This window comes from Poeciliopsis prolifica, unplaced genomic scaffold (genome assembly GCF_027474105.1).
Source record: "Poeciliopsis prolifica strain line A6 unplaced genomic scaffold, Auburn_PproV2 SCAFFOLD036, whole genome shotgun sequence".
In the NCBI taxonomy this organism is placed as follows: Eukaryota; Metazoa; Chordata; class Actinopteri; order Cyprinodontiformes; family Poeciliidae; genus Poeciliopsis; species Poeciliopsis prolifica.
Genome location: NW_026562411.1, coordinates 5,345,097 through 5,373,085, shown reverse-complemented (window position 1 = coordinate 5,373,085; position 27,989 = coordinate 5,345,097). Strand labels below are relative to the sequence as shown.

The following is a 27,989-nucleotide window of genomic DNA, read 5'->3' as shown; positions in this document are numbered from 1 at the left end:
TTGACTTTAATACCTCACAGCTGCTAATAAATGGCATTGAGTCGAGCCTGAAGCCCAAATTTGAGCTGCATTAATTGATTTTTTTTGTTAGTGTAACTGTCTTCACCATATCGGCTGATCAGTTTTTGGGCAGTAGGAGGCAGCAAAGCACCAAATCGCTCCTAGTTCTCGGGCAGACACGACGTCACATCCGTTTTCTCGATGTCGAAGTGAACGTTCCAGAGTAATGGCGGCATGCCGGGGTTCTTCGTCGAAATGGTATTTCACCCGAGAGCAGCTGGAAAACACCCCGTCCCGCCGATGTGGAGTAGAATCAGACCGGGAGCTCTCCTACCGACAACAAGCGGCGAATCTGATCCAGGACATGGGTCAAAGGCTCAACGTGTATCCTTTAAACTTGTTTATTCTGGAGCAAACCGGAGGCTAACCGTTTATGTTGGGCCCATTAGTGGCCGTAACGCAGGGATGTGTTTAACGGTTAAAGTCTGAATTTTTTAGCTCAGTATGTTTGTTCTCGTTGTAGTGTAGCATTTTGTCATATTTTAAATCTTGTAGGTCGAAACTTTGCCGTACTGTTTGGTATTTCATCTGCGTCTGTTCAACATGCTAGCTGTCAGGCCACTAGACGGGTTTGGCTTTTTTTTCGGTGGAGACAGTGAAATTAAAACGGGGTGTTTGTTGTAAGCCATTTTTAAAGCAGCGAAATGTGTTTATCAGCTTACATGTAAATAATTTAACGAGTGTTTTTAAAATACTGCTTTAGCAAACGAGGATATTGGACTTTTTGTACCTTTGGCTCAGCTGTAAACTTTCCTCCTCGTCTTATCTACTCCTCTCTCAGACTGCTGTCCAGCCCTGTCGCACGTGTTCAGATTACGTAATATCCTAATACTGCTCCTGTGAAATACGTCTTTTTTCCCATCAAAATTCCGGTTTTGAATCCCAGGTAGACTAATTTCATTTAGGTTATTCCCAGAAACTCGTGACGTTTTAAACATGTCTGTTTACTGTCCCTGAAAAAATCCGTTATATTTGTTTCAGTCAGAGAAGCAGCCAGAAATTATGTTTCTGGCTTTATTGGACTCAAAAAAAAGCCCTGGGTAAATCATGTTTCTTAATTTCACTGTACTGTTTCTCTACATTGTCAAAAAAGTAATTCGTGTATGTGGTCAAACAAAAATATAAAGTTGTGTCATCAACGTGGACATGGAGATGTGACACTCACTGAAGTCAGGGAAACACTGACTTTTTTGTTGTTGCAAAATTTGTAAAGGTTGTAAACTCAAACAAAATTTTACATCTCAAGTGGCATTAAAATATTTTTTTAAGGTATGCTCACAAAATTTTCAGCATTGTTTAATGAATATTTTTGACATTCTAGTGGTTAGATAAAGTGTTGTATCATTAAACTGTTAATATTTTTTTAGTTCAATATTACAAATAGACCCTGAAATTAAGATTTTAAATATTTAAGAAAATGTTTTTAGAAAATCTGGATATTGCCTGTGCTCAAAATACTTGCCCATTCTCATCAAATTACATGCTTTTCAGTTTAAATATAGCAAAGACATCAACAGACTATTGTGTTGGTAAAAACATATTGTGCTTGTTTTCAGTGAAATGAAACAGTTTTGTGGATCAAAAGCTTAGCATGTCCTAACTGTTGTTAACAAAAATAGAAATATCCAGCCAGTAATATTCTTGCTGTGGTTACCCAATATCAGCCATAGAAATTCTTGAAACTGTGACCCACAATTATTAAGTAAGTCTTGTTTACCGAGCTTACATAGTGGCCTCAAAAAGGAGAGAATGGGTGCACAGTATTTGCCACATTTTCTAAAGTGGACATGCTCATGTTGACTCACTTTCTCTGTTCTTTATGACTCTTTGCATTTCCATCATAGATTAATTGGAAGGTTGCACTGTTCTGAATGTAGTTTGTTTCCTTGCTAATGGCAAATTCTTCAAAGACTGTTGTTTCAGCTACCATGTGGTATATTTTACATTATGTAGAGATGGATCAGCAGTTACTTAAATATAATCAGTTATTAACTAAATGTTCTTGCTTTTTTCAAGTGTGAAAAATGCTTTGGTTTGAGAAAATATGTATTATTTTAAAGGAATTTGCTGATTAACAGTCTCCTCTGTAATCCAGGGTTAATTTTGGAAATGTATTATTTAACTCATTGTTCTTTACTTTGCTTGCTTAGCCAAACATTAAGCAAAACTTTCCTTGACATAACATCCAGTTCTCAACTGACAATAAACACAGCAATTGTTTACATGCATAGATTTTATATGCAACATTCTTTCACCAAATTCCATAGAAATGTAAGTGTTCTAAGTTATGATGATTCAGTCGGCTTGTTTCAGCTTGAGTACACATTATGTTCTATATTCTTGTGTGTCGCTGTCTTTTGCAGATAATATCTCCAACCACCCTATTTTTGGCTGCAAAAGTGGAAGAGCAACCCCGGAAGCTTGAGCATGTAATTAAAGTAGCACATGCTTGCTTAAATCCACAGGAATCTCCTCTAGACACAAAAAGTAACGTAAGTGCTGGTATTTTGGGTTACTGTAAGGTTGAAAGTTGTTTTATTTCTTTTTTTTTCTCCCTCCCCTTGTCTTTCCTCTGTGGTCACGGTTTCACCTTTATATAAATGGCTGTGCCACTTTCTGCTGCCATATTTAAGGGGTCTTATTTTTCCTGCCCTGGCTTGCAGTTGGTGTGTACCAAGCACCCACTGATTACCACCGCTCACTTTATGACTAAACCGAGCCGTAGAGCTGTTTGGCCATTTTAAATCACTTGTTAGGGAAATAAATTAATAGACTCATTACAATTGTGTTGTAATGATTGTCTATCAAACTTCAGGCATACCTCCAGCAAGCTCAAGAGCTGGTGATACTTGAATCCATTGTGCTGCAGACCCTGGGTAAGTAATGGTGACTGGAGTGGATGACTTGAGAGCTTTTTCTATAACTTTGGTAATGGTAACGAGTAAGGGTCTAATTATCATTTATTTTTCAGTGTATCAACTTTTTGATTGCAATGTTATATCATCTACTCTGTGGTTACCATATTATTGTCATATTGTAAATGCATTGTGTAAAGGTGATATGTCATTTTCTGGAAGTCAAGCCGAGAAATTTCTTTGTTTGTAAGACTTAAAACATTTTATGATATTGCAAAAACTGTATGGGCTCTTTTCTGCTACTTTTGACACATTTTGTCCTCCTCTGTGGATTTGGTTGAGGCACTTTTGATTGGTTTTCTCCCACTAATTAAACATTTAGTTGGCCGCCTATAGAAAAACATTTGTCTATTTTTTTCTGCCATTAAATGACATGTCACCTCCCAACTGTGTATGTGTTGATCTCACCTGTTATGTATTTTGTTCCAGGCTTTGAAATTACTATTGATCACCCACACACTGATGTGGTGAAATGTACCCAGCTAGTGCGAGGTAGAGGCTTCCTTCTTTGTTTTTGTTTGTCCCCACCTCAGATGTGGGTGGGGTGAGGGTGAAAACCTTGCTGATTAAATGGTTTAATGACCACAATGGTTTTTAATCATCTGAGTTGATTGATTGTTGTGTGACATATTGTTCCTCAGAAAGTTCATCAGTGCCTGTTGGGCCAAAACTGAGACTTAATTGCTTTGAAACAGTTTAACCTTTGAGTTCTTTCAAATTAGTGTGTATATCTGAAAAGCATGTGGCCTTCAGTAGGATGTTATTTAAGTCTGACCTGAAGTAGAGTCCACATAGTAATTATTTACTCAACAACAATTATGTCAAAAATTGTTAATCTTTGTTTTTAAAATTGATGGCGAAGAAAATAATTGTATTTTTTTATATTTCGGTCTTGATTTATGTCAATTTAAAATCCACATCTTGTTGGACATCTTTCACACAATTTTATGTTCCTGAATCACATTCAGAAATGCTGTTACAATGTTTTAAATTTTCTAGCTTAGGATTCTCAACGTAAACTGCAGAAACTTGCAATGATTTTCTTACAACAAAATCGATGACTTTTTTTTATTTTACCTTTACTTAAACATTCTGTTTTATTGAGGTCCAAGATCTCATTTACTGGAGACCAGTTTTGATAAGATAAATGAACAAAAAATATAACTTTGGCCATTAAACTTCTTTAGAAATATCCTTTGTTGTCCTACAATAATGGAATTTATGTGCAACATTAGCACAAGTGAATTCAATTTGTGAAAACAGAATAAACAATAATAATTTGCTTCCCCAGTCTGAATCTTGGCTCAATATGTGCACTGGAAATTAGAATAAGAATGCTAAACATAAAGTTAAATTACATTTGCCTGCAACAATTCTAATTTTTCTTTTATGTTTTTCTCTGTTTCCTTTTTGTCTCCCTTCTACAGCAAGCAAGGATCTGGCACAGACTTCCTATTTCATGGCTACCAACAGGTTGTTATCCTGCCCCTCCTTTGTTGCACTTTGACTGCACACCATAGCTTCCTGTAATGCAGGGTACCCTTTCAGTGTCCAACGGGCCCTACTTGCACTGGTGGTTGTTGGGACGCTTGCCTTCCTTCCCTTCAGCTCTCCTCCCTTCCCCAGAGGTAGCGGGACATGGTGGCTTGTAGCGTTACCGGCCCCAGTCGCAGTGCGGTGTATTGTACAAGGGACCACGTGTTGGCACAGATGGGTTGAATGCAAAATGTGAAGTATAGTGGTGCGCTTGAAAACCACATGTTTGTTCGGTTGCGAAAAAGTGCATAATTCTAAGTGAAAGACACTCTGGTAGCCTGAATATCAGCTAAAGATTTCACAGATGTAAACATTTCTCGTAGAGGTTCTTCTGGTAAGTACTGCAGATGACTTTTTAAAGTTTTCTTTTGATGTTATGTTGTTGTATTATTGCCCAAAAAATTCTGTTAAACTGTGCCACTAAACACATTTTTTTCCTAGCTATACAATATTTATATATTGCAAACCTAAAATTCAAGAAAGCAGAAAGTACTGACTCATTTAGGACCTTAAAGTTGTAATTGGTTTACCTCTAGCAGGGATTGGTTAATTCATTTCCATTGTTATATATTTGATTAACAAAAACTGGTTCCCTAAAGGGTTGGTTTAAAGTAGGTGGTGAAAAGTTACTTATAAATTATCTTTAGTAGCAGTTCAGTGTTCACATTAGCTAGGTGAAGACTGATCTTTACCTGCTGCTCGCTAATGATTATGATATAGCCTATGACTTGGAGACAACTTTGAAGTATATTAATTTATTTCATGCTGATTATTTTTTATTTCGTCCTAACATGTAAAAGTACATGTTAGGAGTTTGATTAAAAACATGTCTACTGAAATCATTATACATTTAAGCTATTTGTACTGTAGGTGCTTATTTTGCCCCTTACTTTAAAATTCAGGGAGTAAAATCTGAGCTAAGTGCTTCTGCTAGATCAGAACAGCCACTTTCTGGATGCCAGTTATTTACTATTGCTGAGTTTGCTGCTTCTTTTACGTACCAGTTAAGGTCACATTATATTCAGTGGGCTTTACAGTAAATCCTTGCTAGCTACTTTATATTTACAAATACTGTTTATCACCAATTTGTTAACTAGCCTTCACTTTGCTAAAAAAAACACAAAGTGTTGGTATTATTTAGATACCGTTTTAATGTCAATATTTTGATGGCAGTTTCTGAATCATTTGCTATCCTGACTGAGCTTCTGTAAATGCTTGACTCACTAACTCCATTCAGCTCCGCTTTTTTCAACATGTACTAAGTTAGATTTAGGAGGACTAAGATTTTCTTGAAGATGTATGTTGTGGTTCTGACTCGTAGATATCCTGCCTATTGCAGATTGGTTGTTTTAATAACTGGATAAAAAACAGATGCATTAGTAGCTGTCTTGTGAGTTTGGACAAAAATGGGTTAAAACTTGTTCAGTCTTTACAGTGCTGCCATTTGCACCCCAACCACAATTTAACATTGGTATTAATTTGACCCCTCTCCAGCACAGGCGGTTCCTGAAAATAAAGTATAACCTGAACCGTAATATTGCATAAAAGTGTTTTTTCGTATTACCTCTGATATTCATCCATGGGAGGTATAAATACCACTCCTTGGAGGTTTGAGGCAAATTTGCAACAATAGACTAGAAGTGAAAGTCCTGATGGGTGACAAAAATATATATATTTTTTCCCTTTGTTTCTATATATAAGCAATCATAAAAGTACAATAGTTAAAGTATCTGATTTTATTGAAGAGGGTTTGTAAATTGACATACATCCAAAACATGGAAATTTATGCTTTTCCTTATTACAGACAGAAACAGAAAAGGAGTGTTTACTGATTTTTTTGTTTTATTGTCTTCTGTGTTCTTGACAAGGAGCAAAAAAGTCTATTTAGCAAAAATACGAGGAACGAAGCTCTGTCTTCAAAAACGTTTGATATATTTGTGGACCTGTTAACTCTGAATTTGAAATGAGAGTAAAAAGTGTGATTATTTAAATGTGATTCTGTGTAACATAAGTAATAAATATTATAATTTTCAAGTACAATTTTTCATAAATTTGTCATCTGTATTAAGTGAGTGATTGGGTGGGTAAAAGTCTCTTATTAATACCAAACTAGGACACTTCCTTACCAATTATAATTTTTTTATTATTAATGTGTTTTAACTGTTAGCAGGTTTGGTTAGGAGGAAATTAACCACAGTTAGATTTTGAAGTCATTTTATTGTATCAAAACACTTACATTGCTTTCACTGCCATTTTGACCCTTTACCAACAATATATTAAATCTGTCTGCTCCCTCTTGTGTTTTTCCTTTGTTCTCCACATGTTGGATGGATTTTGACCTCCTGTGACCTGATGAACTCCCTGATATCTCCTCACCCGTTCTGCAGTTTGCACCTCACTACCTTCTGCCTCCAGTACAAGCCCACAGTGATCGCCTGTGTATGCATACATCTGGCCTGCAAGTGGTCCAACTGGGAGATTCCCGTTTCCACTGATGGGAAACATTGGTGGAAGTATGTGGACAGCACAGTGACTCTGGAGCTGCTTGATGGTGAAGTTATACTACTACATACATCTAAATTACTTTTAGTTATTTAAGCAAATTAAGGAATTAAAACTAATTCTAAAATGTTTTATCATGTTTATCCTTTACAATTTCAGAGCTGACGCATGAGTTTCTGCAGATTCTGGAGAAAACTCCAAGCAGACTGAAGAGAATACGGAACTGGAGGGTAAGATATAACAGTACTATAGTTTTTTTAGATTAGACTGTCTTGGAAAAAAATTCACATCTATTAACCCTTTCACTTTTACACAAGCTATTCTCTATTTTTGAGGTTTTATGTGACCAACACAATTGGGAAGTAGATGGAAATAATTACATAGATGTGTTTACAGACAGAAATCTAACTCATAATCATACTTCCTACTTCATAATTATGCTATGTTTTGCATTGGTATGTCACATAGAATCTCAATAAAATAAAGCAGAAGTTGTGATTATAATGTAGATGTGCAGAAATCCAACTTCTTGTACAATCTTATAATTTTGTCATCTCAACTGTCTTTAAAAAAACAACCCAGAACTAAAATCCTTGCAAATCTTTGCCCTTTAGGCGACACAAGCTGCAAAAAAGCCCAAAAGTGAAAATATGCAGTCGACGGATAACGCATTTACTGGGCCTTCATTGCTTCAGGACCACGGCGATACAGCACTTCCTGGAGTTTCCTCGTCCAACCCAAGTTTTTCTAAAGCAGGTGCTGCCTTTTCAGTACCCATGCCAGGGCATTCCAGAGGGGTCCCGATGTCTCTGGACGCCATGGCTGCCACGTACAACCCAGCCAGCCACAGTGAATGGCCTCAGGTTAACCAGAGCCATTACCCCTCCACTTGCGTAAAACAGGAACCACTCAGCATCCCCATCCACGAATCCATGCTGTCTTTGCAGACTTCCACTTCCTCTTTGCTCCAGCACCCTCCGCCTTACAAGACTGAAAAAACGGTTGATTTAAACCTTGTTAAACAGGAGAAAGGAACAGCAGGCAAGCATCACTCAACACCTCAGCCTGTTTACCCGCCTTCTGGTCAACCTCCAGTTCTGAAACTGTCTCTGGATAAATACAGAGAGAAACATTCTGCAGAGTATACTGTCCAGAAGCGCAGGCAGGAGCCCCATGGAGGACTAATGGACTGTGATGTAAAAGGCGACTTGACTTCCTCTTCTACCTATGCACCACCAAACATTACCCACATAGAACATAGAAAACATGCACAGCCTCATCAAGCCTCCCACAGTGGCAGCACTACAGCTTCCCCTCTGAAAATGAAAATCCCTTCCTCCTCAGTTTCTTCAGGGCAAGACAGACGCCATCACGGAGACAAAGCCTCGCTCAAACTTCGTCTGCCTGTTCCCGGGTCCAGCAGCAACGCTCCGCCAGAAAAGAGCGGACAATCAATCAAAGATGAGTTCAAGATGAAGATCAAAGTTTCCTCATCGGAGCGGCATAGCTCATCAGATGAAGGCATTTCCGCCAACAACAGCAAGAGCAAACATTCCAGTCCGCTGGTGAGCAAGGAGAAGCATCGCAGCGCAGAGCACAACCTCCATCGCCCCCACAAGCACAGCGGCAACGGGCGAGGGGCTGCTGAGGCTGCGGGTTTGCTGCGAATTCCTCCTGGTCTGGTGGCAATGGAAGGAACGGCGCTTGGTCATCCCACGTCTGCCGCTTTGATGTCATCATCACGAAAGAGGGCCTACGCCGAGGGCGGCCACAACCACCACCCCTCATCCTCAACTTCCTGCTCCAAAGTGAGCAAAATCTCCAAGAGTGGCACTAGTGCTGCAGGTACTCCATCTTTTTCTTTCCCCTTTCCTCCTCCTCCTCGCTCTTCTCCTGTACTGCAGTGTGTCTCGTCTGGCTCGCAGCTCTGTGGCTAACTTCCCTCCCCTTCCCTTCCCTCCTCCTCTTCCTCCTTATTCTTGTCTCTCCTCTTCCTCCTCCTCCCCTCCTGTCTTACCCAGGTGGGCTGCGGACCTCTCAGCAGTTCCTCCCTCCTGGCGAATCGCCACATGAAGTGGGAGAACAGAGACACTGAGTACGACGCTCTGCAGCCCATGGAACTGGCACCAAACTACCGACCACTGAGACTTTGAAGACTATGCTGACCTCTTTGTCAACTGCCCTAAGAAAATAACACTTTGTGAATATAAACCCTTTACTAAGAGGCAGAAAGCGTTGCTGCAAATAATTATTGTTGGACTTCTCTGTTTCTGAGAGATAAGAAAGATGAATAATTATGCTTCCTGTCGCGCCTCGGGGCTGCGACGTTCAGTCCTTTCTTTGTTAGTATCAAATTGCTGCTCAGTTTTCACTTTCTCCTCGAATGGGTGGAAGATTTTGCGAACCTGGATGCGTGGGGTGGGGAAAGGTTCCATCTTCACGTTGTAAGACCTCCATATGAGAGGACAAGTATTACAAGTTCTATAAAAGCATGGAAGGTGCACTTTCTTCATTTTCATGTTTGTTTTTGTTTTTTAGTAATTTAAATCTATTGCGTGATTATATGGAAGAAGTTATCTGGCCAACTGGAGATGGCTTAGTTTGTTTTCTGGAATTCCACTTGATATTGTTAATGGATGCAATATTTTTTTTTAGGTGTAAAGTTCCATCTCCAAAATTACTTTATGGTCTTGGTTTCCTTTTTTATACTTAAACTGCATTTGATTTGCATGTTTCAATCATCAAAGGGATGTGAGAGAGGAGCACTTAACTTGCTGTTTACAAAAAAATGGAGATAAATGTACATATGTTTCTTTTGTATGTTTAAAGAAGAAGCTATACCATGACTACTCAGGTTTGGAGCTGATTGTAATTATAACAAGATGACTATAATACATATAAAAGTTTTATTTCACGGCTCAGTTGATTGGAGGTCACCGACTGAAAGATGGCAGCGTTCCAGGAGTTTGACTTTCTGGTGTACTGTTGGATTCCCACTACAACAATGTCAGCAATCATTTTGTACCAAAAACCTTCACTTCTAAGTAGCTGGACGCCAAAGGTTGTGCCTCACAAAAAAGGGATGCTACTAATATGATACTAAAGTTTACATCAAGTGGATCAAACGTTGCATAAAGTTATCAGCCCATTTAACCACATTTAGGTCATATTAGATCTAGAGAAAAATATTTCTTGTAGGCAATGCCAGACCAATTTAGATTCTCTCCTCTCATGTATGTGTTTGGAAATACCTTTAACATTTAAAGCGTCACTTTCAGCTTACATTTCTGAAGAGACTGTACCCTATAATCCCCTCTGTATTGTAAAGCATCCAACATACAATATTGGTCCAAGGCTGGTGGTGTTTGTATGTAATAAAGCATTTACAGTTGAACATTAAATAAAAAACTGCAATTGTTTTAGACAAAACATGAACCACTCATCACGTTTTTCCACTTCTCATTTTAATATGATGAATAAACTTCATTGCCATCACCATTACACTGTACAAAATCTTATTTTTATAATATGGCATACAATTCGTCTTTAAATGGTAAACATGGTTTATTTCTCTATGGTTCAGTGCTGTGGACAAGTATTTCCTGCCTTAGAATTTCAGATCAGTATTAAAATTTCATTTTATGACCCCAGTAAAAAAGTTTTAAATGCTTCATGTACTAAGGGAAAATTAACTTTTTAAAGGAAATAAATTGAGAACAGCTTTTTTTTTTTTAAATTTACTCACGTCTGTCTTTTTTATGATCTGAAAAAAGATAATTTGTTTTGTGTAAATAAATCTTTTGGGGCAAATGCTTTCAGCACTGAACAATTAATAGGAATTACTTTGAGTTTATATGATCACAAACCTTTTAGTTCTCGTTAATTTGATATGTATAGAACTGGCCCAATATATTTATTCAACATAGACTGAAGTTAATCACTGAGCACAGTACAGTATTCAAGGTTATTTTACATACAAATGTAATTTCACTCATTTAAATCAGCGGAAAACATCTTTTATTTTCTTTAAACATTTAAAACAGCTACCACTGTGCTCCGATATGGGTTTGAAACCTAAACACATTTTAATAAATTAGAATATATTCCGAAAGTTTCAATACACAGAGATATATGTCAATTGTGGTTAGTTTTAACTGAGGCTTCAGCTAATGGCAACCCAACATTTCATCTGTAACAGAAAACTACATGAGACAAAATATTTTTATGTTCTTTACCAGCCTTTATGGCCTACTCAATCATTGTGAATACTGCTTTCTGACACTGGAGAATAATTCACTAAAAGCCAATGGGTTGAATTGAGAAGTTGAGTGGAAAGAAGAACTGTTTTTTTTTTTGTTTTGTTTTTGTTTTTTTGCATATAACAGATGGTTCCAGTCGTCCAAACGCCATATAGAATCTATAGGTAATATTTATAGACTCAAAATCCTTAATTTGAATTAAACTAGTTTTAGAACATTAGAATTTGAAATGTATATTTTTGTATAATTTATTTTACTGTTTGCATTGAAAGACTGAAACAATTTGAAATGAACCTTTATCTCATAAGAACCACAGAACTGTTTCAGTGGTAATAGTTTATAAAATGTGGTTTTGTAATGTGTCATCTGCTTTGACATTTATTCTTTACAAACCATTTAACACTTTGTACTGGATATAATTTACACACAATTTTTATTAAATTGGCACATTCATCAATGAAAGTGTACAATAATATCTACAATTTATACACAGTTATATTTGGAGTGTATTCACAGTGGTTTTGATACCGCAATATATTCATTTTTGAGCTGTGAACTTAAATGATTAGATATTATTTAATGCCTCTGAATTTAAGAGCAGCAGTTATCCCAATTTAAACACTCACTTTTGGACCACAACATTTCTTTTTCTGTGCTTCCCAGTATTTGATACTTGTGTGCCCTTTAGAAATGAAGGAGTGTTTCAATAACTGGTCAGCTGATGGCCGTACGCTCTGGTCACTAGAAATGAAAAAAGAGGCAAGTTGCAGATATTACAGTAAGATGTTACGAAAACCATAACAATTTGATATTGTCATAATTAAATTATAAATTAACAACTTACCCTGTAAGACAAATTTTTACAAAGTCCTTGGCTTTCTCTGAGAAACCATCTGGCAGGGATGGCATTAACCCTCTTCTAGCCCCAATGTAGAACAAGGCAGCCATTTTATCCATATGTGCAAGAGGTGGTTTTCCTGTGGCCATTTCAAACACTGTGCAACCAACACTCCAAATGTCTGACTTCCGGCCATAACCTGATTCATTGATGACCTGGTTAGAAAAATAACAGGAGAAATAAATGACAGGACATTTGCATGTCTTCATATAAAGATGTCCTGCATAAAAAGCGTTGTAGGACATTGAAAAACATCAAACTTTCTAAGTGTGTTGTCCACCTGATAGTCTGATGTATTTGGTTGGGGACCAAAAATGCAACATTTATGACGTTATTAGCTTGTGTGGTTTGCTTTCGCACTGCACTGTCAAAACGATCTAAACAAATTGAAAACCTGTTTTCTCCTTGCTAGTGGTACCGCTGCACCAAGAACTTCCAAAGTAGAGGCCTCAAAAAAAGATGAGCTCAATTTCCTTCTTCCCATAATGTAAGCAAAAATGGCAGTAGGATTCGAGCGGTGTAGGATTTGTCCTTGGTAAAACACCACAAGCCAGCTCTCTCTCTAATGTTAGACTCTTGCAGTTGTTTTGGTTGTATTGGCCTAGATGCCATGAGCTCTTGTTCATTTTTGGAGCTGTTTCCGGTCTGCCTGGCATTCAGATGCGCATTCAAACTGCATCAGAGTTCACTTTAATCCAACCAACACCTAGGTTTGGAGACGAACCAGAGTTCGATTAAGAATTCACACCTCTCCTAACAGACTGGACTTTCTAGACAAACTAAAAAAACTATTAAAACGGACTAAACACAGCTTGAAAACATAAGTTGATCGTCTAACGTCAAAGGGAACTTAGATCAAATTTCCATCACATCTCACAAATTAAAGTTTTTATAAAAGCCTAAAACATAAACAAATCTAACTTACCTCTGGCGCCATCCAATAAGGTGTACCGTGGATGGATTTCAGCAGCTCTCCACTGTTTGGAGCTGTGTGGTTAAGGCAGCTGAGGCGTCGTGCACAACCAAAGTCTATGAGCTTGATGACACCAGTTGGCATCAACATGACATTGTTTCCTTTTAAGTCCCGATGAATCACTCTGTTCTGATGAAGGAATGCCACCCCTTCCAGGATCTGATGGGTGTACAGGGCCAATACTCGTTCTGGCAGAGGACCAAATCTAAGGGGAAAATGGAAACAGACCTTATTAATTAGGCATTCAACGTTTTTGTAAGATATTTTAAAGTAAGCAACAAATAATTTCAACCTGTGAAGTATGCTAGCAATAGATCCACCAGGGATATACTCCATGAAGATGGAAACAACATGTTGGTAAAGGGATGTCCCCAGAAAGCCAACAATATTGCTGTGGCGAAGGGTTTTAAGTAACTCCACTTCCCCCTGAAGACGACTGTACTCCTTCTTTGCAGCATCAGGGTCAGACGAATCCAGGCAAACCTGCTTTACAGCTATTAACTTGCCCTGACTGGTCAGACCACAGTACACCTGGTGAGATGATGATTTCAGTCAGAGTTGGTTGAAGACATACTGCTGAAATAAGCTATGCCGGACAGTACAGCTTATTTTCTAATATAAGTTAATATATTTAGCAAATTACAGCACTGGGATATGTTTCTAATAAAAAATACCAAAACTATTTTATTAACAACTTACTAATGTACTTAGCTGCAACGCTATTTGAATACTTACTGTCCCATAGGCACCCTTCCCGAGCACTTCACCCTTAGCCCATGTTATGGTGTCATTTGCAACCAACCCCGATCCGAGGTAAGTGTTGCCGTCATTTCGAGCAACCTGCAATAAAATGCATAGAAACACAATTATCTAATGAAGTATTTCAAACACACATCAGAATTAGCCGGATTTTAGCTTGAGATCAATTTCTGTCCTTCAATCTTGAACTTTGGATGGAAAGTAGTTAATTAAGACAAACAGTACTCATTATGATGTCTGTCATAAATGCTAGAAAATAAAGGAACACTTGTGGGGAAAATAGGTACGTTTGTCGACATTTGGTTACTTTGTCATCAATTCAAAGTTTATTACACACCATTTATATTTTTAGTCCTTTGGTTATGATTTGAACTCTTACAGCTAATGAAAACAAGACTTTTAAGATTAGAATATTACATCAGACCTAAAAATAATTATTTTTCTACATATCAAGGTAAGTTCAATGAAACATGTTTACTACCTGCTTTCAAGGTTGTTATTTTCTAAGTTTGATCAATATGGCTCATCAGAATCCATAATTTAATTTTGTGAATATGACTGTATGTCAAGTTAACTGGTTTCTGAATTGCCCTTAGATGTGTGTCGGGTGGTTATGGTTGTTTGCCTCTGTGATGGACTGGTGACTGGTCCAGGTTGCATCTTTCCTATTGACCACTTGAGTTGGAAACTGTCATCCCAATCTTCGCAATGATAAAAGACACAGAAACTCAATTTAGTCATTTTTAGGCTCAAAATATTACCTCAGGAGATGCTTTTTTTCCTGATACATGCTCTTCTTCACCATGGAGCTCCTTTTTTCCATGTTCTGAGTTTTCAAGAGCTGCAGAAATATCCCTCTCATCCAAAGAGATCAGCTCTTCTGCCAGACATTGCAGTAGGTCATCTGTCAGCGGACCCTCCCCCACCTCATCCAGAAACTTCCTGTAAACTGGTGACATCAGGGTGTGGCAGGTACTGTCTGAAGACGTCCAAGTGTTGATGTTTGCCTGCAGAGGGTCTAGTGACTGAGCCAACTGTGGATCTTGTTTATCTGAGTTTCTTGTTGATTTACTTGAAGTTTTATGATTTCTAGAATCAACACCATAAAGGGGAGTTGTGGGTTCTGTCGGAGTTTCCTCTTGTGGTTGTAATGCTTCAGATCCATTTTTTGAAAGAGCTTCCACTATGGTTGATAAAATGTGATCTTCAAAGTCATCCTTAGAAGACTTACGACTAAACTCAACATCCTTCATATCATCAGTTTCATCTTCGAGTTTAGGGTTTTTGTCTGTTCTGCAGCTGTTAGTGGTAGACTGTGTTTTGATTTGCGATGACATTGGTTTTGGTTTGCTTTTTGTCAAAGTAGCCGTGCTCTCCACTGAGTTTCTCTTTGGCTTATTCTGTACTGGTTTATGTTTGACTTTGTGGCTTTGTTTTGTCTTTCTTGTTGACGTGCACTGCAGTTGTCTCTCTTTAGGTTTCTCACAAGAGCTGGAGACTCGAAGATTTTCGAATAATGGCCCAGCAAACATCTCATACATGGCTGGTCCTTCGCTGCCACTCTGTATCTGCTGAAACATGTCTCTGTAAGTGATGAGGTCCACAGCAGATTTAGATCTTGGGGGTTTTCCTCCTAAGCCTGGTTTCTTCAATGGCTGAGCACTTTTTAGCTCTCTCATTGATATCAACTGATGTATTTTGTTACTGTGTGGTTCACAAATGTTACGTGGGGTTAGAGTACCCACACTGAGGACAGCTGCATTTCCAGATTTAATTTTCTTGCTTTTGTCTTTGTCCACTGTGGGAATGGCAGAGTACTTTATGTTAATTTTAGAGTGGTTACCACTGATGACTCTTGCATCTTTGTTGAGAGAATGAATAGTTGAATTTTTTGCCTTCAAGTGGAAGTTCATCCTGGTTTTACTCTCTTTATTCCGAGCTTTAAACATCTTCTCGTATTTCTTGGGATCCACAGGAAAGAAGCCGGTTTTCTCCACAGCACTAACTGCACTGCAATCTCTTCCTTCTGCCCTGTTTTCTTGATCACAGACAATATCTCTAGCTGACGCTGTGTTTTCTGGATCCTTCTGTTCATTTTCAGAATCTTCTTCAAAACAACCAGTAGCATCATCTACAAGACCCTTTGCATCATTTTTAGTTTTGTTGCTTATTCCAGACTTTGACTCAGTTGTGTGGTTCGGATTTCGCTTGACTTCACTAAACACGTATGCATCTGACATTTTATTACTCTCAAAGTGGATACATTCTTTTACACATTCACTCTTATTGGCCTCCTTTTGATGGTGTGAATCCGTTTTTTCTACTGGTGGAGGATTAGTACAATTGACATGTTCTCTTTCTATGTCATGTATTGATCGGTTGACCAATGAGCACAGTTTCGCTTTGACATGTCGCGTTGTTTCTCCAAAAAAATCTGCCTCCAATTCAATTCTGTCATTTGAATTCTGCAACGTTCTATCTTTTACAAATTTCAGATTTCTGTCCTTATTAGATGTTTCTTGGATTTGTCCAGAATCATCTTCATTTTCCAAGTTGATGGAACTCTGGCTGCTGCTGTTGGATCCACTTTCCTCACTACCAGCCTTTGAAGGACCACTGCATGAGCTGCCCCAAGACTGCCTCTCTTGTCTCAGTTCATTTCTGCTGCAAAAAGGGCTCCGGCTAATTGGCCTTAGAGGAACATGTGGTTTCAGCGGTGGCAGAGCCTTGATATGTCTTGGGCGACCCTCAATGGGCACCAGAAGTTTGGGTGTGTGGGAGTGGAAAGCTGGCAAAGGACCCTGGAAATACAGATAGCAGTTCAGTGGTGTAGGCAAGCTGTATAAATATAAAACACGTTGCCTGATTTTTATGAATGACTTACAGAATATGGCAAGAGATAGTTAAATAATCCCCCCAAAATTGAGAAATTCAGACAATGTCTAAATGGAGGGAAATTCCACCAAAGCAAAATCTAATGAAAATAGGAACACATCAATATACTCTCAATGGCAACTTTATTGAATCCATCTGATTAATTTCATGTTAATAAAATTAGTAAAACGCACAGTCACATGCCAGCTGCTATATGCATTTAGCCAACTAGACAACTTGCCTTAGGTTGGGGACAAAAGAGGATTTAGGTTACTTTAAATGTTCCATAATTTGTTAACATCAAATGGACGTGTGTGTTTTCAAAAACTGCTGATCACTGGAATTTGTATGTACAACCATCTCTCAGGTGTACCAAGAATGATTTGAAGATGATAAAATATCTGTAGAGGAGCTGTTGTATGGACAGAAATGCAATGCTAGAATTTGTGGTCAATTGAGATTGGTTCAAGATGATAAAAAGGCAACAATCATTCAAAAAATTCAATTTATTTACTGCTAAAGAATGCATTTCTGTTAAATAGTTTTGAATCATTAAAACTCACCCTTTGATCATTTAACGTACTTTGAGAGCTCAGTCCTGTAAACATAAAAATATTCCAGTGTTAACAACATTCAAATATTTGCTTTTTGCACACATCAGCTCTGTTCTTACTTACTGGTCTGAATGTGCGCTCTGGCCTGCATCATGGTGTTGGGGCACAGGAGTGGTTCCATGATGCTTGGGGCCGATCGGCTGAGTTGGCTGGACTCTGGCACACAAAGCAGACTATGGGAAGGTGGAGAGACTTCAGCCACACTTCTTGTCCTCTGCCTGTCAGGTACACAGAAATATTTGATTTTGAATTTTTATTACGTTTGTGTGTCATAAGATTCTGTACAATCAGTTGTCATTTATAAAAACAGCATATGGACGTTCTGCAGTCAAACAATCCAATTATTTATGCTTATTTAGTTAATTTTGCCTCAGAGTAAATGCGTGGTCTTACATTTTTGTATTATTTTAGTTATGGCCACATGCAGAACAACAAACATACATTCTACTTTCTGTTGTTAATGTGTGCGTGTGTTTATACCTTTGTCTGGGGGGTACAAGCTGAAACCCGGTTCTGGTACTCAGAAACCCAGATGACAGTAGAGCATCTGAATGGTCACTATGTCTATGACTGTTGGACAAGCTAGGTAGACACAAACCTCTGCAAATAAAATGAGACAAGGAAGTTAGAAGACAGTTACGTGGTTTAGATATGGAGTCAGAATTTAAATGCTGATGTGTCTTTTGAATCATACTGAGGTTCTTGTAGCTTTTGTAATTTGGTTTTCTCTGTTTTCCTGATGCTTTCACTTATTTTGGTTGTTTTATTTTTCTTCCCTATTCTGTCAAATGACTTCAGATGACTTATGATGTCATAGAATCAGATAAATCAGATGGAAATGCCACTAAAAGTGGAATTCCTCACCAATCCACAAATAAAAAACCCCAAAACACTGCTGCACATTTTAAAACAAGCTGTTTTAAAAACCTGTTTATGTGCTAATATGATGATTTGTATCTCATAAAATTGGCTAAAAATTCAAATCATAATGTCCACAATATGGTTATTGATATGTTCAGAATTTGGAACCAGAAAGTTGGAGATCCATATGGTTCATATCCATTTTAAGCATAGTGAGGGACCGCAGGAATACATTTTAATGCATTTATTTTCATTATATTCTTCGGTTGCCATATCTCATTATCAGATTGTCCTCTTCCTATCTATTTGATTACTGAAATTAACTCTAATTACATGTAAAAGAAAAAGCTGCATTCATAAACCATATTAGTTGACATGTTAAATCATGAAAATGATTGACTTTCATTTCCTTGTACCAAACCAAATGCACTGGCAGCTGATTCTATGAAATTAGAGCAGCTCAAAGAGTTTTATTCTCTTCTCAGAACTTGGACTTGATTCAAATGTGAGTGCTGCTCATAACAGACAATGAGCTGATTCACCGAAGTTCTCTGCCCCGGTCTGTGTATATCCGACCTGTTTGGGCAGAACAGATTGTCCTCTGGACACAGTGACAGGTGCCCGCGCACAGGTCTGCAAACGTAACCAGATAGGCCTCTTTTCTAGTGCTGGTGTCAAAGTAAGAGGCACATGCACACCAAACCTGGAGGCAGTGTACAGTGTAAGAGATTGTTTGTTAAGTAAGGAGTTTTAACCGTACACACATAAACTGTCTGGGTGTTACATATAAACAGACGCCACTTTTCTTCACTAATTCACATTATAGATTGATTAGCATAAAAATACGTTTGTGAGAGAGAGATGGGTGATTTTTTCATACTCACCTGCTGCCTCTCCTTGCGTCCTGATTGGCTCGTCCAGGACTTTTCAGAGTTTCCATGGCGTTTTGGGAACAGGTGGGAATCCCCTTATCTGCGGTAGAAATACAGACATTCACTCATCAACTCTACTTAAGGTCTATGCTCTCATTTTCAGCAGTAAAACAAAACGAATAAACTTAGTCAATGTAGATATAATTTACAACATTAAAATTTTATATCCCAGGAGGAAAGAAACAATAAAAACATAAGAAATGTTGTGACTGATGACAGTGATGTTAAAAAGATTTAAGGACTATAGGTTCTTTAAAATGAAACCACATTTTTGCTAAGTCAAAGCAACAAATTCAACTTGCCCTGTTTGTTTTCAGTTAAATATTCTTTACAAAAACACATCCACATTACAGACTACTGCTCACTGTAAAACGATAGCTCGCTGTACCTGTGTTTAAACTCGTTGATCCCCTTTGTTCATATGTCCAGATATTACACTTACATGTCCGTTCATGTCACATAACTTTTTGTCTAAATCACTGAAATTGTTTTCCGAAAGTCTTCAGTTTTGTGCTGGAGCAGAAGCCCGCCTGTCGAGGATGCATAGGATGAAAGATGTTGAGGCAGGTTTCTCAGAGGAGAGCTTTGTACTGTGTGGAAGACCCCTCCCATCCTGGACAGCCTCCCTAAGATCCCCTCCCCTTTGTGAAGGTGATCTGATCTCGTGGCCCATTTGGGATGCCGACCATTATGCTTCTCTTTCAGTGAACTGTACTAAGACTATTTCTAAAAGTCTACAGAGTTTTACAAAAATATTTCAGCATTTCTTTAATTTTCGCCAGTGAGGAAGGTTATTTTGTGTCTGGTTATTACTGTGTTGATTTAGCCAAATGTTTTGGAGAATTTTTCTGGGGTGACTACCTGTTTTCAGTTTCTGGCAGAGGTCTCTAGATTTTGGCTACAGTCCTGGTATTTCAAAGACCTCAGGGTGTTGTGCACTCTAACAAGTTTCACAGTCAGGGTCTTTGGAAGAGAAACAGCATCACAGCTCTTCACTGTAGTTAGCAGTAGACTCGAGGAGCTTTTCCTCCAACTCACTCTTAGGCTCATCTGACTATACCACACATATCCCTGTAGAGTTTCACAAACTGCACATGTATGTTTCCTAAATAAACAGCTGATATGTTAATAACATCTAACGTTTATCATGGAGACTCAGTGGCTCCAAAATGTCAGTCTTTGCTGCTGTTTATAACAGTAATCTTTTACCATCCTCCAATCTTACTCACCCATTTATCCTCTGGGATCAAATATACAGAAAAAATCTCTTTAGTTTGAACTTAGTGTCGCTGAAGAAGCCCGTACCTTGGCTGAACTCCTTCTTGTCAGATTGAGGGAGACTCCCTGAAGTCTGCAGAGATGCCTGAAAAGATGAACGGTATTATTGTCATCAACCTTTTTTTAATGTGAGGATGCCGATTCGTTTTTTTGGTGTCACATAGCATTTCGTTTAATCTTGGCCTCATCTGACTAGACGACTTTCTCCCACGTTTTTACTGTGTCCCCAATATGGTGATCATCTTTTAACTATGGCGTTGTTTTACATAACGACCAGGTTTGTACAGTGTTAGATATCTTTATATACAGATATGCAAATTGTGAACATGTGAAAATTATTTACTGATTAATTGAAGGAAACTATTTACACTATTTACAAATAGTTTATGTGCACACATAAACTATTTGGGTGTTACATATGAACACCCAAATAGTTTATTTGGGTGTTTAAGGGTCTGTAAACAATGTTTTTTTCAGTCTAAACAGTTTGCATCCTTTAATTTTATTTGTTTTACTTACTTTATTAAAGTAAAAACAGATTTAACTAACTACAGCTGCATTAGGTTCTTAATCCATTTTAGTATTATGCAAAATGTTTTGGTGACATATTACATGTACGATACACAGAGTGTGTCTGGGACGTATATAAACTTCATTGCGTCTCCATCGACCAGCTGCTTCGTCCTTCTGCTAACCAGCTGCTGGCTCGTCTCCTATATGAAGCATGGCGGCTACACAGAAAACCCAAAGCTGTGTGTACTATTGCTCACTCCCATTCTACCTCTGTTTGTTAATCAGTGTAACCTGAGAGCTTCAGCCACACCCAAGCCATTAGTGAGCTTTATGCACAATTGTGCAACCTTTTTACACAAAACTATGTTGGCTCCACTGTGGTTTTCTGCAGATCTGAATGCAACGGCAGCTTTAGACCTTGTATCAAACGTATATATTTATGTTTCCTTGAGTTTATGTTTAAAGTGTCTTCAAAGATCTGTAAACTCTGTGAGCTCTAATCACTTTGCAAGAACAAATTTTTGTTTTTCTTACCCTGCTATGGCTGTGAGAATGGTCGCTGAGTTGATGTCTTCTTGCTTTATGATGATGAAAAAGGCTCTCAGCATCCTGCTCTGTGTCTGAATCTCCAAAGTCCAAATCCTGGAACAAGTATTTCTCAAGTTCCGACAAGGATTTAGAATCAGCCTCTGCAAAAAATTGACAAGGTTAAAAAAGAACAAGACATTGTATGTCCTGAGTAGTCTCTTCCTAGAAATCAATTGAGTTAGCAGATAACTTTGTTTTTCACTTTATAAATTATCTTCAAATAATTTGTTATATCGTTCACAAATTAAAAATATATATTTATCTTCACACATCATATGATTTGTTGAAATCAAAATTTAAGAAGCATTAACATAAATATTTTGTGGTTTTCAGCCAATTGTGGCATAACCAGGTCTGGAGTCTGGTCCTCAAGGTCAAAGGTTGTCTGGATTACCTGAATGGAAAGTCTTATTTCTAACACCTGTCCTTGTCTATTGATTGCTATAGTACAACACACTATCATATTGAGGTATTATAGTTCCTTCCACAAATGCAAATTATTTCTAAGGATTGAAATGTGACTTTAGTGTATTAGTGTGTGAATCAGCGTGTCACTGTGTACCTGTGTGACCCAGAGCCTCGATCAGAACTGGAACAATCTCTTCCAGCAGATGACTGCTGAGATTAGCAGCGTAGTGGAGGGCAGAGCAGCCGTTGTGGTCTCGAGTTTGCAAATCACTAAAAAAAAATGTCAACAACTCTAAGCAGCAACGCTGTTATGGTCCCTCGAGAAAATAAATATGTCATGTTTCTATTTAAAAGAGGTCAACAGTTATTCAGACTCTTTGGAGGAGTTTTAAAGCTTTTTTTATTTTATTTTTTTTCAGGACGTCTAGCCATGTTTTTCCTTACGCTGACGACACAAGAAGCTCCTTGACCACCTCCACAGGGTTGTGTTCCCATGGTAACCACGTCACCATGCCCTGAAATAGGTCGACATCTCTGACGGCGAGGATTACTGCTGTTGCTCCATCACCATTGGGAATGTTCACATCCACACTGTCTGTCTGAGACTGACACACACAACACCAGAGTTATTATTAATCCTTCAGCTTGTGACACACAAAAAGCTACAGGCATTTAATAAAAGTTGACAATGTAGCTAGTAGATGAAAAACAGTGTCCCACATTGTGACACAAGCTGTCTCTGCTGAGCAGTTCGCCCTGACCTTTGGATCAAAGACTCACCAGCAGCTGCCTCAGAGAGCCCAGGTGACCCTGCCAGGCAGCCTGCAGCAGCTGCTCCTGTGCAGGCAGATGGGGCCTCGTCATCCACTTCACCATTTTCTCCTGGAGCTCAGGTGGGCTGATGTGCAGCGCGGTCTGCTGTCTGTGGTTACACAGCGTCAGGTCAGCGTCGGTCCTCAGCAGCCCCTGCACCACCTGTTGAGCACACCAATCACAATGGTCAATTAGTTGAATTAATATGATAAGATATTGTTGACTTGAAAAAGGTTGGTGTGAAAATCTGTAGTGACAGTCTGGCTATTACTGAAATGGTGTAATAGTTTGTGTTTGTGTTATCTGAGCAGCAACAATTTTAATTTGTGCTGCTTGACCTTGACCTCCGTCATTTACAAAATGAAATAAATGTAGTGTCAATAATCCTGTGATACAAAAATCTTAAAAATCATAACAGGCCAAACAAAATGTTTGCTGCACAAATATAGCACACTTAATTTATACCAAACTTTCTGGTAACCACTAGAAATATTTTTTTCTGTAAATTCTTAAAATTTATTACAGCACAAACAATTTTTTTTGCTGCAGAAACGTAACACCCGTTAACCGTTGATTTTGAAAATGTGGACAAGCTGGTTGACCTTTGATGACTTCTACAAACATTTATTAATATCTTTAAAATGATAGCTGCACAAACAAAAGTTTTGCTGTACAAACGTAGCACATGTGTTTGACACCAATTGCATTTGATGTGAGGAAAGTGGGGACCAACTTCACTCAGGTAATTACTTTTCTCACTCACATTCAGGGACAGATGTTCAGCCAGAGATGCTGTTCTGTTTGAGTAGGACACCTGCTAGAGGCCTCCTTTTGATAAGAGTTATAGATATGACCAACTGAGCGGAGATTTTGAATTTTGGGATTCCTGTTTTAGTCGTTCCAGATGGTTTGACGGATGGATAAATCCTAAAGGCCTGGGAATAGATCTTGGAAGAGCCACAGCCACTTAAAGTATTAAAATGGATTAAATATTTGTCTCTTTTGCTCTGTAAGACTGATTACTTTGTTTGGATCTATATGAACAGAACTTGAAGGGAAAACATCTTGTGTCTTTTCAGATTTTTATCAAAGTTGCTCTCAAGTATTTCAGTGAACTATTTAATCTTAGTTTTATATGTCCACTTCATGATGAGGATTCTACGTTGTCAGTAACTAATCTCTAAGAGGAAACCTTCTCACGTTACCAGGAAGTCATTTTCAACATGACTCCCAAAGGGTGGGTGGAGCTTATAGAGCAACATTTAGATCATGCGACGCACCTACATGCTGTAAACAGGTGTTGTTGTTGAGAGGAAAATTACTGTGTCACATGACCCCACTGTTTTTTCCACCAATCTTTTAAATAATCCAAAACTTTTTAAATTACATATATAAGCACATTTACCTGTAACTCACCTCTGACATGTTGCTTTGACAAGCAGCGAAGAGGTCAACCCGTCTCCGTTCTGCTTCTTCATCATTATCATCATCAGACACCTCCAGCACATCCAGGATCTCCATCTGTGGTCCTAAAACCACCTGAACATTTTCTCCTTCCAGCTCTCCGAAATGCATCACATCATCATCATTGTTGTCGTCTTCCACATCATCAGTGTCTCTCCACTTCTTCGCCTCCATTGCCCTCAAAGTCAGATGAGAAGAGCCACCTCTGAGCTGTGGACCAAGTAAGAATGTTTTTCTTAACTCGGTGTTTGGCTGTCAAGAGTGTTCATGTGATGTCAGTCTCTAATGACCCTCTGCTGCCCACTGGGACCAGACAGAAGGCGTGACTGGAAATATATCCCTCATTACAACTGTTGTGGAGTCTATAATTGAGCTTATTTACAAATGGCAGTTTATATGTGTGAATGGAGGAAGTCTCACATGAAAATCTCTTCTAATGGAATAAACATCAGTAAATCAATATATAATAAAGGCTGCATTATTTCTTTCTTAATTTATTTATTATTTCCCTACAGGGTTGGTCATTTACAACAAAAAAATGTCAATGGGATCTGCCTGTGTCCTTTGTTGTGCGTCCTTGGCGACAAAATCTCTTCCGGTTTAATGTTTCTTAAAAGGAAAGAGCAGAACTCAGAGAATTTCTGAATTACACAATAAAGCAATAGTTTTTGTTAATAAATTAGCAGTAAAGACGCTTCTGGATATTAAAACCGTATATTTTACTCCTCAGAATTGATTGTCAGCAGCTTGAAATGATGACCGACAGTGAAACATTTTAATGAAGTGTCTTACTTACACTTGTCTCTGTTGCTTCAATCAGTAACTAATCCGGTTGTGTGACTCCTCTCAGCTTCTGTAGGCTGATCTATTTTCTGTACGCTTTGGTCTATTTTCAGCAGACTGTCCACTCAAGCAATTTCTTGTCTTTTGTCCCTCGTGCCTTCTGTCATCTGTTTACACTTGGTTGCCTTGGAAACAGTTGGACAGACAGTCGTTAACAGAGGTGTTTTTTTAATTACCCAGAGACAGTTTGTTACCCCACACGGTGAGACACATTGTTTGCTTTCTATTTGTTCATGTTAAAAGCATAAATTTAAAAGATCAAGCAATAATTTGCTTGGTCCTTTGATAATGTGCTTGTTATATTGATTATTACAATGTAACTTTGTTCCTTACCGGCAGAACAAGGTTTTGCTGATGTGATATTTGCAACTTTGTTAAATATGGTAATAGCATTCTTGAAAATAAAATAAATAATTTCTTTCGACAGACATTTTAAGCAAAAAAAGTCAGTTTTATTAAAATTTATTAGAATTTTCTTTATGAAAGGCCATACAGGCACATCTCATTAAATAATAATATCAGTGAAAAATGTATTTATATATTTTGGTAATTCAAGTCAAAAAAGAAACTGATATTATGGATTCATTGTACACAGTGATGTATCTCAAGCATGCATTTCTCCAAATTTTGAGCATTACAGCTTATCAAAACCACCTGTTTAGTTTTTCAGAAAGTAAGAACTTCTAAATGAGTTAACAAATGCTCCACTAGCAAAAGGAATATTGTCAGGAGAATTCTAAACAGAACCTGTACAGATTTAGGATCAGGAAAATGTATGCTAACGTCTCTGCAGACCCCACACATCCTGGACACGCTTTTACCTTCAGGTAGGCCCTGCAGAGTGCTGTTTATAAAAACCAGCTTCTTCACAAACATTTTCTTTTTGTCTCCTGGAACACAACAAATACCTTACAGCCAATCAGCAGCTACACAGAGAAACAAAATATGCTTTTTTGCTCTTTTTTTATCCTACATATCAAGAAAACAGCTGCAGATACATTTACATATTGTTTCTTTATCCTTATTTTATTTCCCTTATGGTTTATATTTTAATACTTTTTGTTTGTACTCTGTGCCTGCTGGATTTTTGTGCAGTTCTGACAATATGGCACAACGTAAAACCACACAAAGGTGTTTGGAAGAGAATAATATACAAGACCTTATAGATGTGTCATCGTTGGACAGATTCAGATGAAAGCGTCTTTTGACTTTGGGCTCAAAACAAACTGTAGACAAAGGGAGACAGTTTTATGCACTTTGAAAAGGCAGCACAAAGGTACGTCCTTTCAGCTGAGGTTAGAATGCTGTGCTTACACACAGAAAAACATTATTATTTAATGAGATGTGCCTGTATGGCCTTTCATATTATTTTATACATAATTATATATATATATTTATAATTATATATAAAAATACTTCTTACTTTCAAAAAACAGAGTTAAGGAAGCTGACTGAGAAAATCAAAACTCTTCTATGAAGTGGAATAAATTCAAAAAATATAAAAAGCATATAGATAATATTTGCCTTTGAGCATTTTTAATTCCATAGATTTTCAGTAACTGTTTTGGCAGAACATCATAACTGAGGTATAATAATGAATTTACTATTATTGTTATTATACTCTTTTTGCGTTATTACTTGTAACACTAAACTTATATTGGCTAAATGAGCAATGCAATATAATGTCTAGTACTTTTTATATTTAAAAAAAATTATAATAAAGCATATACAGTGGAGCCTCCCCCACATGAACACAAGATGGCAGTGTTTAACTACCATAAATATTTCAGTCCTGAAAGAAAGCCGAAGAAAACGCTGGATCGACACCAGACCTTTCTCCGTGCGTCATAAATTAAAATATTACAAAAATATATATCAATTTTTCTGTAATTCAATTTAAAATAATCAAAGTCATGTATTATGCAAAGTCACTGCACACATTGTGATTATTTTGGTGTTCTAGTTTTAATGATGAAACATTAGAAATAATGAAAATGTTACATTTAGTTTATCAAAAAAAGAGTAATATCACCAAATGATTTTTCTTCTTACAGATGTTTCAGCCATGCAATGATCTACAGAATCATGAAAAAAAACAATGACCTGACATGTCTAAAAGCTGAAGTGAAGAGTGATAACAGGCCTTTGAACATAAAAAGATCAGGAACACAATAAAAGAAAACAACTCAACATACTATAGTGGTCCAATCAAAGTATCCAAGTGAGTTGTCAGTGAATTAGAATACTAATTTATTTCAGTTGCTCAAATCAAAATGTGAAATTCATACATTGATCTATAATACTCAGATAGGTGTACTTTACCTTAATGAAAAACCTGAATTCAGTTTAACTGTTAATTACAGTATTACCTGTGTTTTAAGAAGGAAATATGAGCGTACCACTATCTCTTCGGAGTTTCTGTCATTCCAATGTTCCTCATGATCATCTCCAGGCTCTCGATATTTCTGCAGCATCTGCATTTTTCCTATCACATTTTTTACTTCCACTCATCTTTCCATAAACAGGCTTGGATAGAGCACTGTGTGAGCAACCAGCTATTTTAGCAATGTCTTTTTGTGGTTTGTCCTCCTTGTAGGAGGTTTCAATTACCAACTGCTAAACAACAACCAAGCAAGCAGTCTTCCTCGTGATTGTGTTGGCCACGCCAAGGCCATAATATGTTTCTTTTCATTAAAAATATACTCTCCTTGGCTTTATGGATCTTCGAAGAAGATGAATTGTATTAGCTTTGAACCATGGTTAGCATAATTAAAAGAAATAAGTGCTGCTGTGTTTAAAGGAACAATCTGCTCAGTTTCATTTGACATTTTTTAAATTTGAATAATTACTCATGGATAATGGGGCATATGGTACTGTTTGATAACTAGAATTTTTGCAA

The 27,989-nt window shown here is 37.7% G+C and overlaps 2 protein-coding genes across 4 annotated transcripts; one reads left to right on the top strand and one right to left on the bottom strand.

The window, feature by feature from the left end:
• The first annotated feature begins 194 nt into the window (after window positions 1-194).
• Window positions 195-10,511, top strand: ccnt2a (cyclin T2a). Of its 3 annotated transcripts, XM_055052783.1 has the most exons (10): window positions 195-384; window positions 2,250-2,331; window positions 2,424-2,552; window positions 2,876-2,936; window positions 3,405-3,467; window positions 4,403-4,448; window positions 6,899-7,062; window positions 7,173-7,243; window positions 7,628-8,858; window positions 9,035-10,511. In XM_055052783.1, the coding sequence occupies exons 1-10, from the start codon at window positions 227-229 to the stop codon at window positions 9,106-9,108; spliced, it is 2,079 nt and encodes a 692-aa protein (XP_054908758.1). In that variant the 5' UTR covers window positions 195-226; the 3' UTR covers window positions 9,109-10,511. The 3 variants fall into 3 exon arrangements, 2 of the variants coding, with proteins under 2 accessions (XP_054908758.1, XP_054908757.1); XM_055052782.1 differs by having other exon boundaries at window positions 7,628-10,511; XR_008607497.1 differs by lacking the exons at window positions 7,173-7,243; window positions 7,628-8,858; window positions 9,035-10,511 and having other exon boundaries at window positions 4,403-4,845; window positions 6,899-7,005.
• Window positions 10,512-11,686: 1,175 nt separating this feature from the next.
• On the bottom strand, window positions 11,687-25,179 carry map3k19 (mitogen-activated protein kinase kinase kinase 19). The gene is made up of 17 exons (XM_055052830.1): window positions 25,044-25,179; window positions 24,200-24,457; window positions 22,751-22,945; window positions 22,415-22,575; window positions 22,125-22,240; window positions 21,509-21,663; window positions 20,489-20,546; window positions 19,136-19,223; window positions 17,871-17,990; window positions 17,454-17,608; window positions 17,340-17,374; window positions 14,664-16,703; window positions 13,879-13,983; window positions 13,436-13,674; window positions 13,096-13,348; window positions 12,117-12,325; window positions 11,687-12,013 (listed from the first exon to the last, which is right to left on the bottom strand). Exons 2-17 carry the CDS (start codon window positions 24,419-24,421, stop codon window positions 11,887-11,889), a joined length of 4,278 nt encoding a protein of 1,425 aa, XP_054908805.1. The 5' UTR covers window positions 24,422-24,457; window positions 25,044-25,179; the 3' UTR covers window positions 11,687-11,886.
• Window positions 25,180-27,989: the final 2,810 nt, after the last annotated feature.